Here is a 13030-nt window from a genome sequence, read left to right as displayed (position 1 = left end):
AATTTAAAAATATATATCCTCTGAGAAATTTTTTAAAAAGATAATGTGTTGATAAAATGAAAATTTTTTTTAAATGAATAATCAAAAATTTAAAAATATATATCCTCTGAGAAATTTTTTAAAAAGATAATGTGTTGATAAAATGAAATTTTTTTTTAAATGAATAAGAACTCAAAAACATTTAAAATGACAGTGGAAATTTTGAAAATTCAAGAGAACAGAAAGGTTAGAAGATAAAGTGGAGGAAATCTCCTAGAAAGTTGAATAAAAAGATATAGACAATAATAGAAAACAGATACAAATGCTCAGGGCCACCAGACCAGAGTGAGTTCCAGGAAAAACAGATGAATTGAGTGAGGGAAGTTATCCAAGAAGTACTACAAGAAAATCTTTCAAGACTAATGCAAGTTTGCTTCAAAATCAAAAAAGTCAAAGCCTTCCTTCCCCAAATGCCCTGCATGATGAACACACACATACACAGAAAAACCACATGGAATTCCAGGTGTAAGGATAATGAGAAGATCGTACATTTTCAGAGAGAAAAAAACAGGTCCCCTACTAAGGTTTGGGAATCACAATGGCATTGAACTTCTCAAACAATGTTGGAAGCTAAATAAAAACGGAACAATGACTTTCAAATGGCAAGGGGAAATTATTTCCTATCTAGAATTTATACCCAGCTCAAAATCTCTAAGGAAGGAGAGGAGAATGAAGAGACTGCAGACATGCAAGGACTTGAGAAATTCACCTCCCACGGACTCTTTCTCAGAAAGCTACTGGAAGACCCTCTGCTAAAACAAGGGAGGGAACCTAGAAAGACATGGGGTCCCACACAGAGGAGAGGCAAAGGGGATTCTCAGAACGACGGCAAGGGGAAGGCCCACGAACCCAGGCAGGACACCACGACGAAGGCCAAGAAAGCAGCGAGGCCACCGTGAACATGGGCGCAGAAAGCTCCAGGACATCTGAATCCAACACAGACTTTTGTCACATTAACAGGACTTTCAGAGTTTTGATAAATTAGTGACTAACAGATGCAAAAATAAATCTCCCCAGCCTGACGTGTGGCTCGAACTGTACCACGCTGCTTTCCTGCTCTGCATCCTCGTTTTCCATCTTCTGCTGTGTATGGATATTAGGTAGCCAAGCAGTGGACTGTATTTGGCATGTGGTTATTTTTCTATTTTGGGGGGGTGTGTGTGCTATTTTTGGTCTAACCAACATCCCTACTCCCATCTCCTGAATATGTTGCTTTTGCAAATGCTAAGGACGAACTGCCTTTTCTGTCTGACACCCACACCTGTGTTTTCTGGGGTATCTGTTATTTCTGTCTGCCCAGCCAGCCTCTGTTCTCTTTTATTCTCCTAACAACACCCCAACCTTCCTGGGAGGATGGCCAGTTAGCTCAGTTGGTTAGAGTGCAGCCTTGTAACACCAAGGTCAAGGATTTGGTTCCCTATACTGGCCAGCCACACAAAAAAAAAAGTTTAAAAAAATAGGCTCTGGGAAAGCCACTTTCCCCAGCTCTCTCAGTCCACATGTAAAAAGAAGCCAATTTAGCTCAGTTGGTTAGAGTGCAGCCTTGTAACACCAAGGTCAAGGATTTGGTTCCCTATACCGGCCAGCCACACAAAAAAAAAAGTTTAAAAAAATAGGCTCTGGGAAAGCCACTTTCCCCAGCTCTCTCAGTCCACATGTAAAAAGAAGCCAACCTCGCTCCTTAGCTTCAGGGATAAGAACATGACCTAGGCCCAGCTGATCAGACTCACAGAGGTGGGTTCAAGGAAAAACATGTGACCCAGGTCAGTCCACCCTAGAACTTGTATGGGAAACCCCAGAGTTAGAAAGTCTCCGATGACAGGATTTGTTAAGATGGCAAAATACCATCCCCACAGAGCTGGTGTGACACAGCACAGATGAGAGCCCTGCTGAAAGATACTGAGAGCTCCGGTCCTGATGACATCATCTGCATGGCACCTGAATCCTGGGCACCCACAGGCCCTCCAGTTTTCAGTTATGTGAGCCAAGAAAAGTCTACACTTAAGCCACTTGGAGTTGGGTTTCAGTGACCAAACAAATCCCTACCGATATGTTAGGAGACAGGGGTATACCAGTGAGGGCCTGGGGGCAGGGGCATATCTCACCTCGGACTACAGTGCCCGGGTAGAGGCAGCGGTACTGCTGGCTCCAGTAGGCCGCGATCCTGGTCCCTTGCGGCAAGAAGCGGGTGGAGGCCGGCCTCACATCGATGATCTGGGAAAGCATGGGACTGAGCGCCAGGCAGTGACCAGAAACAGAGCTGTGGCCACAGCCTGTGACACCCCCCACCCCCTCCCCATCTCACCGCCTCCTGCAGCAGCTGCTCCAGACAGTAGATGTGGGGCCGGTTCCCACGCTCACCCTCCACCACCACACGGTATCTGCGAAGCCAGGGCAAAGGTGGTGAGAGGTGGTGGAGGCTGGAGGGACCCCAACCCCGCCACTGCCAGTTCTGCCTTCCAGACCTCTAGGATGCAACACCAGAGCCTGAAGGTTCACGGACTTGCTCTATAAATGTAGGGCAAATTCCGTCCCCTCTGGGCTGTTTCCTCATCTGTATGACTAGGGGTTGCAAAGCATGCTGGGCCAGTCCGGTCCAGATGCCAAGATAGGACAACACATTCTCTCACTCCCCAGCCCAATAGGAGCCCCACCCCTGGCAGGGCCCACCCCACACACCCTCAAAGTGCACCGGCCTCCCAGTCCCCTCTGAACCCACCCAAACCCTTGCCCCATTTGGTGGAGGGGAACCCACAGCTCAGAGAAGGGAAGGAACCTGCCCAGGGAGGCACAGCAAGGCAGCCCTGGATTCAGCCACGACTCACATATCTGGCGAGTGCACCGTCTGCACGTGCCCAGCATACAGCAGCTTATCATCCATGGGGATGAGCACCCGCAGGCCATCCTTCAGCTCGTCCTTGTCGATGATGCAGGAGCGAGGGGCTGCAAGAGGGTGGGCAGTGAGGCAGGGCCACAGCCATGAGTGGCTGGAAGACCCTCCCTCCTCCCAGGCCTACCTGGTCGCCCCCAAGTCACTCCTCTCGGGAGGCGGCCCTGGGGTGCCTGGGTAAGCCTGCACGTGTGTGTGTGCCCATACAGATGGGGTGTGCCAGTGTGCATACCTGGGGTGCCGGGTGTAGCCCCTCTCCTCCAGCCCTGCTCTCCCAGCCCCAGATGTCTAGAGAGACCCCAGGCGATAATGAATCAGGGAGAGAGCCTGCAGGTGCTGCCCCCCACCCCACCCCAAAGTCCAACACCCGCTGGGCCTGGGCATGGAGCTCTGGTCATAGGCCGCCACCCCCACATTCGGGGCCCTCACCCTCTATTATGACCAGGTGTAGCACCCTCACTTATTTCTGCCCCCTTGGCCAAATCTCCAGGACTTTGAATCCGCTTTCCCTCAGGACTTTCAATCCGCTTTCCCTCACCTGGAATGCCTCTTCTGGTAGAAAGCAATCCCCATAGCCTAACTTCCCCAGGGGCCTGTCAGCACCCATGCCCCACCTCCTCTCCCTGCAGCTCCTCCCTGTCTCGTGAGCCTTACCCTCCCCAGGCTAGGGGCTCACACCAGACTCTCCTTAGTTAGTCCTCCTTGGCTGCTTTTCCTTCTCGATGTGACCTGTTATCTGGCCCCTTCCTGGCTACCATTAAAAAGATCCAGCTAGGTTGCTGAGGTAGACAAAACATGGGCTCATGTCATGCCCACCTGCCCCAGGCACCCTCGTCATGGCCTCATCAGGGACAGAGTGGACTTCCCACATCTTGACGCTGGGCTTAGCTGTGTGACTCCCTATGGCCGAGAGCACAAGAGTAGAAGTGTCCGAATGCCAATTTTGAACCTAGCCCTTGAGAGGCCTCCTGGGCTCCTGCTTTCCCTCTAATCATCTGGCAGCATCGCTGGGAGACCACTACACCCCAGCTGGGCCACAAGTCCCACAGGAGGAATGACACACAGATCAGCCAACCCCTGGCCATCCCATCACTGTGAAAGCAAGGGCAGCCAAGGCCAGCACAGCCACCCAGCACCCTGCAGGCCCAAGACACACGTGCAATTGCATGGCCAGTGGTTACACAGCGACAGGTGACCGACACCCACCAGTGACAGCCCAGCTCCTCCTCTTGCTCCTCTCCCATAGCTCATATCCGTGATCTTTCTCTGAGCTCCAGAACCCTGGGTAAAAGTGCTACTGGACGTGACTTCCCTGGGATGTCCTCCAGGGGCCCAAACTCCAGCCACCACAGCCCAACATGATCTGGTCGTAAGCTCAGTTTCGGGGACAGCCCCTCCCCACTAGTCTTCACCTTCCCGTCTCCTCTCTCATCTGCTCCCACACCCATCCCCACATCCCATCCACTCTCCCTCCTACTGTGCTCAAACAAACCCTCACCCTTCTCCTTCCCTGCTGCCCCACAGGAGCCCCAGGTCACACCATCTTTGCCTGGATGGTCACAGCCTCCTACCCTGACTCTCTGCTTCCCCTGGGGCACCTGCAATTCATTCTCTACGCAGCAGTCAGACAGGTCATTTCAAAATCAATCTGACCACATCACTCCCCACTTCCAACCTCAGAGAGCTGCTTATTTTCCTTTGGGCAAACACTAAACTCCTTATCATACCAAGGCCCATGAGACTCAGTGACCCACCTCTGCCTCCTCTCCACCCCAAGGCTGATCTCTTGCTCCCCTCACCCCAGCTTACTGAGCTAGAGCCAAACTGGCCTCCTTTCCATGGACCCCAGGTACTACACCCCCATCCAGCCTCAGGGCCTCTGCACATGCTGTTCCCTGCCCACACGCCCCTTTGCTAGCTCAGGGCACTCCTGTCTCAGGCAGGGATGTGGATCCAACTTCCCCAGAGAACCTCCTGCAGCCCCTCCAGCATACGGCACAGCAGCCACTCACCCGGAGTTGGTGGCCGCTCCACAACCCCGCCACGTGGCAGGTGCTCGTCCTCAGAGAAGCTCGAGTCCTGGTTGGGTTCAAAGTCCTCCTCAGCTGCCATACTCTCCATCAGCTTGCTCACAGCACCCCCCTTCCCCCGGTTCTGAGGACAGAACAACAGCAGACCAGTGGCTTAGAACATGGCAGAGGGGTCCTGTGCAGCTGGGGACCCTCCCTGAAAACCTGAGACACAGTCAGGCCATAACGGCATCTGCCACGTGCATGGTGGGAGTCCCAGCTGGGCTCACCCCAGAGGCCAGAGGGAGGATAAAAATGGGCCCAGAACCCAGCTGGCCAGGCCTTCATGTACTCAGTGCAGTACTCTATGCTTAGTGCTCAGTACTGTACTCGTGTTCTCACCACAGCAGAAACCTCGGTGCCCTCCTTAGAGAAACTCCAGCCATGTGCAATGCGTCTGGAGAAAAACCACTGGGGCAGGGGTTGGCAGCTGTGGGGGACGGACACATGCAGACACACCCCTACCCTATCAACTGAGCAGATTCACCCAAGCCTGGGGGACCCTGTCGGGACCAGGCACTAAGCTGGGTGGTCCTGTTGCCTGACAGGTCTCATTGCAGTCCTTCAGGTGTCCTCCATTCCCCACCCCAACTCCAGGGTGGGAGCTTCCTAAAGACAGGGTCCAAGCCCCCGTGTATCTTGCTATCTTCAGAGCGCGGTGAGTCTCACCTCCTTCTTCACCTCTTTCCCTTTGGCCTTGGCCTTGCTCCTCTTGGCAGTCGCCAGGGAGCTGGTATGAGGGGCCCTGGCCTCGGGAGGCAGGGTGGGAACTCGGGGCGGTGGCAGTGCGGCTCCTGACCCAGCCTCCTTCCCTTTCTTCTTCTGGAGGAGGAAGCAGCAGAGCAGAGGCTTCAGAGGGAAGGCAGGGCCTGTACCCTTCCCCCCACCACACTCGCTCACTCACCCCCTAGTTCTATACGACCCTGAGTGTGCTACTCCTGAGATAGCAACGAAGCACCCCTTCTCCCCCTCTCAAGTGTTTTTGTTTTTAATCTTATTTTATTACTACTATATATTACTTGTTGCCATCTGAAAAAAGAGAATACTGAAGTATATATATGCACAATTTCCTTTCCAACGATCCTCCTACCAACTACACACAGGTCGCCACTAGTAACAGCATAGTGTATACTTCCAGAACTTTCCATGAGCATATACACCCATATAAAGGCAAAGGCTATGCAGACACATTTATGCACACAAAGCATTTTTTTTTTTAAAACACAGGTGGGAATTTACCAAAAGTCCTGCTTTGAACTTTTTTCCCCACTATGTCTGATACACAGAGGTAGCTTCATTTTTGTTTTATAACAGCAGCCTGATGTGCCATGGTGTGGAGGACCATAGTTCATTTAATCAGCTCTCAATGATGGACCTGAGGGCTGCTCCGTCCCCACTATGTCTGATACACAGAGGTAGCTTCATTTTTGTTTTATAACAGCAGCCTGATGTGCCATGGTGTGGAGGACCATAGTTCATTTAATCAGCTCTCAATGATGGACCTGAGGGCTGCTCCGTTTTTTTTTTCACTCTTTCAAAGGCTGCGACACACACACACAAAAAAACCTTACCTGTTAGTTCTATAGGACATATTCCTGGAAGGGGCAGCTAAAACTGCTTAGCCACTGCCTAAGTCACTTCCAGAATGTCTGTACTGCTTTCTCTTGGCCCCAGCAGGGAGGGATGCCCCATCCATCCTATCTCAAAGGTCCTGCCAGTACAGAGAAATGTGCGCTCTTTGCCATGCTGGTGGGGTGGAAACTGGTTCAAATACTTTAAAATGGGCATTGCGGACAGCTTCATTTATCAGAGCAAAGAACTGGAAACAACCTAGGGGTCCGACAACCTGTTACAGAAGCTCCACTGCATCAACAAATACAGTTACGTGCTTTTTTTTTTTTTTTTTTTTTAAAGATGACCGGTAAGGGGATCTTAACCCTTGACTTGGTGTTGTCAGCACCACGCTCAGCCAGTGAGCGAACCGGCCATCCCTCCCCCCCCCCCCCACCCGTGACCTTGGTGTTATCAGCACCACACTCTCCCGAGTGAGCCACGGGCTGGCCCTTACGTGCTTTTTTTACACAGCTGCTCGTGTCATATTCTGAGCAAGAGCCACTGGCATGGGAAAATGGAAATGGCAACACTTTGCACAAAAGGCAGGGCTCGAAACTACAGCTGGGAGGCTGGCCAGCTAGCTGCCGGGTCAGTTGGTGAGAGTGCGGCATTATTACACCAAGGTCAAGGGTTCGGATCCCTGTGCCGTTGACCTGCCAAAAAAAAGAAAAAACCCACAAAACTACAGTTGGCAGAATCCAGCAGGTATGGGTGGTGGGAGTGGGAAGCGTAGAGCTCTACACTTTTTAAAAGACACATGTCAAAAACAAAATGACCAAGGCCAGGGAGGTGGAAAATTACAAAACAGAAAAAGATCAGCATGAGCAAATGTTACCAAGACAACAACAGAAGTCACAACATCCATATCAAACATAAAATTCAAAGCAAATAGCATCAAAAAGGACAAAAAAGGAAATTTTCGAGAGATAAAAGGTACATAGTTTATCCCCACTGGGGGATTAAAATACACATTGGGGAAAATACACATTGTATTTTCTTGTTTCTGATGCATGTTTTCATCCTTTCTTTTTTTTTTTTTTTTTTTTTTCCTTTTTGTCTTTTTTCGTGACCAGCAGCGGATCGCAACCCTCAGTGTCGCGCCCCTACTGAGCCGGGACCGGCAACGGGATCGCAACCCTCGGTGCTGCGCCCGCACCTCGCTCAGCCAGTGAGCGGCCGGTCTGTATGTGGGATCTGAACCCTCGGCGGGAGCGCCGCCACACTCCCAAGCGGCGCACTGTAGCAGTGCGCCACCGGGCCGGCCCCCATCCTTTCTGATTAAGAAGTCAGAAGGCATCTTTAGGGTTGAAGGAACGTTGGTGGTTATGTTTCCTTTATCTCTAACATCTGTTATTAAACAGACAGTTCATCTTAGTGCACATCTTCGCAGCTGCATGCATGGGGAAAAAAAATAATGGCAAAAGAAAGTTGCCTCTGAGTGGATTTTTCTTTTCTTTTCCTTATCTTCCAAATTACTGTTATAATCATATAAAATCAAGAACTACGCTTTTCCCTTTGACCAGAAAATGCATTTCGGGGAGACCCCCCCAGCCCCCCCTCCTTTTTTTAATAAGAAAACTCCTGGGCCGAGCCCGTGGTGCGCTCGGGAGAGTGCGGTGCTGGGAGCGCAGCGGCGCTCCTGCCGCAGGTTCGGATCCTATATAGGACTGACTGGTGTGCTCACAGCGCTCACTGGCTGAGCGCGGTGCAGCCGGTCTCAAAAAGGACCAAAAAAAAAAAAAGAAAACTCCCAATGTGACAGAAGCTCTGTACACAAAACAGAGATGTTCACTGCCATGGTAATTATGATGGCAAAATACCATCATCAGCCAAATCACCAACAGCCAGCATGGTCGATGGCAGGAGATGACACCAACCATGGGATATCCAGACGGAGGATATTATTTAGCCATTTAAAAGTATTGATAAAAAAATAAAAAGTAAAAGCTCATAACATGTGGAAATACACATGATATAATACTATGTCTTTTAGAAAAGCAGGACACAAAAGCATATCTCAAAAAAATATTAACAGTGGTTGTTCTTGGGGTGATTTCCTTCGGTGTGGATTCTCCTTTTGTTGACAATCTGCTCTGTTCCAGTCTCTTGCTACATCATCAAAAGGCTGGGGTTAGGTGATCCATTGGTTCTCTCCCCTAAGAGCCCTGGCTGTTCAGACACCAAGAATTGTGAACCCAGGGCTCTAAGAAAAAGTGCCATCTTGGGAAAGGCCCGAAGAGGCAGTGTTTCCAAGTGGTTAGGATCCAGGCTCTAGATTCCACCCCCACCCCCAACCCCCCACCCCTCAGTGTTCAAAGCTCAGCTATGGTGATCATTAGCCACTGTGACCTTGGGCAGGTCCTTGTCCTCTCATGGGCTACCTATAAAGTGCAGTTAATATGAGGAACCTACTTCATATGGTTCTGTGAGCACTCAATAAAATATACCTGACAGAATGGTTAGAACATATCTGGGCCCTACTATGGGTTGCCTGGTATAATCATTACAATCATTATTATTACTTATTCTGGCACCTCCTCTCCAAGGCCCTGAAAACACTAAGATGCTTCAGCCATGAGGAGACAAGAGATGAGCACAAATCCAAGGTATCTGTGGAAGACGCTCAAACACAGCCCCTTCCTCACTACCACTTATTATCACGAAACCAATAGAGTTGCTTCCCTTTTTGTGATTTTCTCTAGAATATCACCGTTATTTGAGGGTTTGTCCTCCATCAGGGACTCAGGGTGGAGAGGCCTGTATCAGAATAGCGTTGAGGGATGGCTGTTAAGTCTAAATGCAGCCACTTAAGGCAGCTGCAACTGGCCATTAGCTTCCTAGCAGCCAGTGCAAAAAGGGTAACAGGTCTAATTATAGGGCTCTTCAAAAGCCAGTTTTCTTAATCTGGGTGTCTGAGGGAGAATTCAGAGAATCTGTGAACTTGGATGGGAAAAAAAAAAAAAATCCCATCTCCCTTTTCATGTTTGAACCTCCAAAAAAATGAGGTTTTTCTTCAGGTGACAGTGGAGGCGTCAAACCACAATAGTACTAGCAGGGCTGATGACTTGGCCACCAACAGAAACCACAGAGTTTCAAAGCACAAGACAGTTACTATAGAGACCTTGAAACATCCTTCATGCTCACTGCTTCAAAATTACTAGACCTGCTGCCGATGGCCTTACTAGTTAAATACACTCATAAAGGAGCCCATACAGTACCTGAACACAAATGGGTTTTCTCAATATTATGATAACTGCGTTTCAATATCACTGTTTTCCTTTGGGGTCCCTGGCACTTTATCCACATTTTGAAACGTTATTCTGAGATAGGAGGTAAGAGATTCGGGACCTCTGTGAGGAAGGCGTGGCAAAGCTGCTCCTGATGCTAAGTTCTACAACTGCGTTTCAATATCACTGTTTTCCTTTGGGGTCCCTGGCACTTTATCCACATTTTGAAATGTTATTCTGAGATAGGAGGTAAGAGATTCGGGACCTCTGTGAGGAAGGCGTGGCAAAGCTGCTCCTGATGCTAAGTTCTACGTGGTGGCTCCTGGCGGGGCTTGAGACTGGTATGTGGCGAACACTGAAGCCTCATCCCCAGGCTGCAAGGATCCCAGGGACCCTCCCTGTGGCCCCCACACCTGTGTGGATGCCCTACCTTCCTGGGGTCCTTTCTGTCCTTGGCGCGGCCGGTGTCCTTGCGTGGGCTCAAGGGGCCGCCCTTGCCACAGCGGCTGGGCTTGGTGACCGGTGCACTGCTGGGGGGTGCGGGGGCTGCTGCCGTGGCATCGTGCAGGAAGATGCGCTCACTGCGGCGCCGTGTCCACAAGTCATCATCACTGGCCTCAGGCCCCGCCTCGAAACCAGGCTCCTTGGGGCCCCGCAGCTTCCGGGCCTTGCGCCCCTTCTCTGCTGCCAGCTTGGCCTTGTCCGGGCTGGTGGGGCCAGGGCCCCGGGAACTGGGAGTGGGCACAGCCAGGGAGGGACCTGGCTCCCCCAGCCCCTTCTTGGGCCGCAGCAGCCCAGCAGGCGAACGCTTGCGTACCTTGACCTCGCTCTCTGAGTCCGTGTACTCAAATTCTGTGCCTAGATGCAGGAGGAGGGATGGGGCTCGTGGACAAGGTCTCTGGTGGCCCCTCTATCACCCACCTACCCCACTGGCCACCAGTAGGAGGGCTACAGACCCATTCCTCACCTAAGGAACCTCACTGCCTATGGGAGCTCTTCCCCCTATTTCCAGGAGAGGAAACTGAGGCCCAGAGAAAGAGAATGACTCACCCAGCTCCCTCCTGTCTCCACCCCTGCTCAGCTGTCCAGACGCTGTTCCCAATCCCTCAACCCAAGAGCATCATCTGGGAATGTGAAGATCCTGGGCCCACCGGAGCTCCCCAAATGCTTCTGTGTGACCCATGGAAATCCCAGAAGCCAGAGCAGGTGAGCTGGGAGGGCCCCATGCCTGCAGGGCAGCCGCCCTCACAGGGAAGCAGGCAGGAAAGCCCGCAGAAAATCCCCAAGCCCCAATGGGTCTCTCCCCCTTCCTCCTGCCATTTCTCAGAGCTGGGTGGTCCCTGGCAGCATCCAGGCACTCTCCCCTTTATAGAGGGCAGCACCTCACCAGAGCCCACACAGCCCCAGGCCTGCCCCATTTCACAGCAAGGGCTCCACCTCCCCCAGCCCAGGGTCTCAGACCTCAGCTCCTGGGCTCCTTGGACACACACCCTCTGACATCGGGGCTGATGGACTCTCATGCCCCTCGTGACTGCCCCCACCCTCTCTAACCTCCAGCCTTTTGCTTCTGCTGTTCCTCTGCCCAGAGCACCATCTCCCCTGCACCTCTACTTGGAAAACCACTGAGTCCTCTGTGAGGAGACGCCCTCACACACCAGGAAGTCCTCTCTGTCCACACTTCTGTCATCACAGGCAATGTCACAGCAGCGCATGTCAGTCCATGTCTCAGCCTGCCCCCTGACCTGACCCACCCCCTGGAAGTGGATCCCTGAGCTCTCCTAGAACCCAGGGAAAGTATGTGAGCAAGAGATCGATGGCACTTCTCCCTGAGACAGGGGCTTCAAGGTGTATTCATCCCATGGGCTATGAGAAGGGTCCTGCTAGACCCCAAGGATGAGATGAATGTGACCTGCCTTGGGTCCCTCAGCACACGAGCCAAGAAACCATGACCCAACTCCAGGCCAACTTACCCCCAGGGCAGCTGGCTGTCTGCCCACAAGGGTTCCCAAGGGAGACCTGGCCCCACTGCCCCAACAGATGCAGCCACAGCATAAGGGACAGGCAGGGACCACCCAAAGGGAAGGAGTCACTAGCAAAGCTTAATGATCCCATTAAGTAATCTTTCATTAATAGAGTTCCCGCTGCTCAGGATGGCAGCTAGGCGCTGTTGTGGCTGAATAGGGTGCTGGCAGTGGCCCATTAGGGTTCAGGCAATAAAACAGGCTTGAGAATTTTGCTTCTGGGTATGACAGAATGAGACCCTACCCAATGACAGACCCCAACCCCCACACCCTGCTAACCATTAGAACTCCTGGGCATGTGTAATCCCACACAAGTGCATTGTGCATGGAGCAGGTATGGAGAGCAGAGAGAAGGCTCACTCGGAAGCGGGGAGACGGGAGCACCTCTTATCCCAGTACTAGATACAGTCTTCTTGACACACGTGGTGGGGAGGGTGGGGCATGCATGGAAAAGAAATAGAGGCCTTCTGACCTCAGGCACCAGGGAAGAGAAGCCTAGAAACGGACAGCACAAAAAAGAGAGGAAGCCAGACAGGGATCCCCAAATTCTATCAACCCACACCTCAGAATGACCTTTAAACTACCCACACACAGAACAGACTCAAAGCGGCCCAGGTAACAGGAAAAAGTGACCTGAACGGAGACCAGCGAAGCCACTCAAGAAACAGAAATTGGAGTTCAAGGCACACCAAGGCAACACCTGCTGAAAAGAAGGAAATGATACTCCCCGAAGAAAAATAAGGGCATTCTGACTCTACACAACAGTGTCTCCCTATTGTCCAAGACACAATTCAAAATTACTCCACAAACGAAGAAACAAGAAAACACATTCTGGAGAGAAAAGGAAACCAACTGAATCTGACCCTGAGACAAAGCAGATGTTGGAACTAACAGGCAAGAATTCTGAAGTGGATGTTATAACTATCCACAAAGAGGTCAAACAAAACTTGTTTTGATCACATGAAAATTTCATCAGAGAAATGGGAAGGACCTGCAAAGAAATGGAAGCAACTGAAAAGAACCAAATGGAAATCTTAGGCCTGAAAAGTACAATTTTGAGAATAAAAAATTCACTGAAGGGACCTAGGAGCTGAATGGATATGATTAAGAGAAGAGATGAGTGAGTTTGGAAAAAATAGAGCCTCGGAGACTTGTTAGCCAGTAACAAAC

General features: G+C 51.1%; 1 protein-coding gene across 1 annotated transcript in view; it reads right to left on the bottom strand.

The window, feature by feature from the left end:
- TNRC18 (trinucleotide repeat containing 18) overlaps positions 1–13030 on the bottom strand; it is a 98358-nt gene that overhangs the window by 14788 nt on the left and 70540 nt on the right. The window contains exons 21-26 of the mRNA XM_008574420.1: positions 10270–10697; positions 5668–5820; positions 4942–5083; positions 2865–2982; positions 2345–2420; positions 2145–2253 (exon numbers count right to left, since the gene is read on the bottom strand). Of these exons, the coding sequence (XP_008572642.1) occupies positions 2145–2253; positions 2345–2420; positions 2865–2982; positions 4942–5083; positions 5668–5820; positions 10270–10697 (1026 nt within the window). The remainder of the gene's footprint in view (positions 1–2144; positions 2254–2344; positions 2421–2864; positions 2983–4941; positions 5084–5667; positions 5821–10269; positions 10698–13030) is intronic.

The sequence above is a fragment of the Galeopterus variegatus genome, unplaced genomic scaffold, assembly GCF_000696425.1.
Source record: "Galeopterus variegatus unplaced genomic scaffold, G_variegatus-3.0.2 Scaffold1044, whole genome shotgun sequence".
Classification (NCBI taxonomy): Eukaryota; Metazoa; Chordata; class Mammalia; order Dermoptera; family Cynocephalidae; genus Galeopterus; species Galeopterus variegatus.
This window is presented reverse-complemented; position numbering and strand designations above follow the sequence as displayed.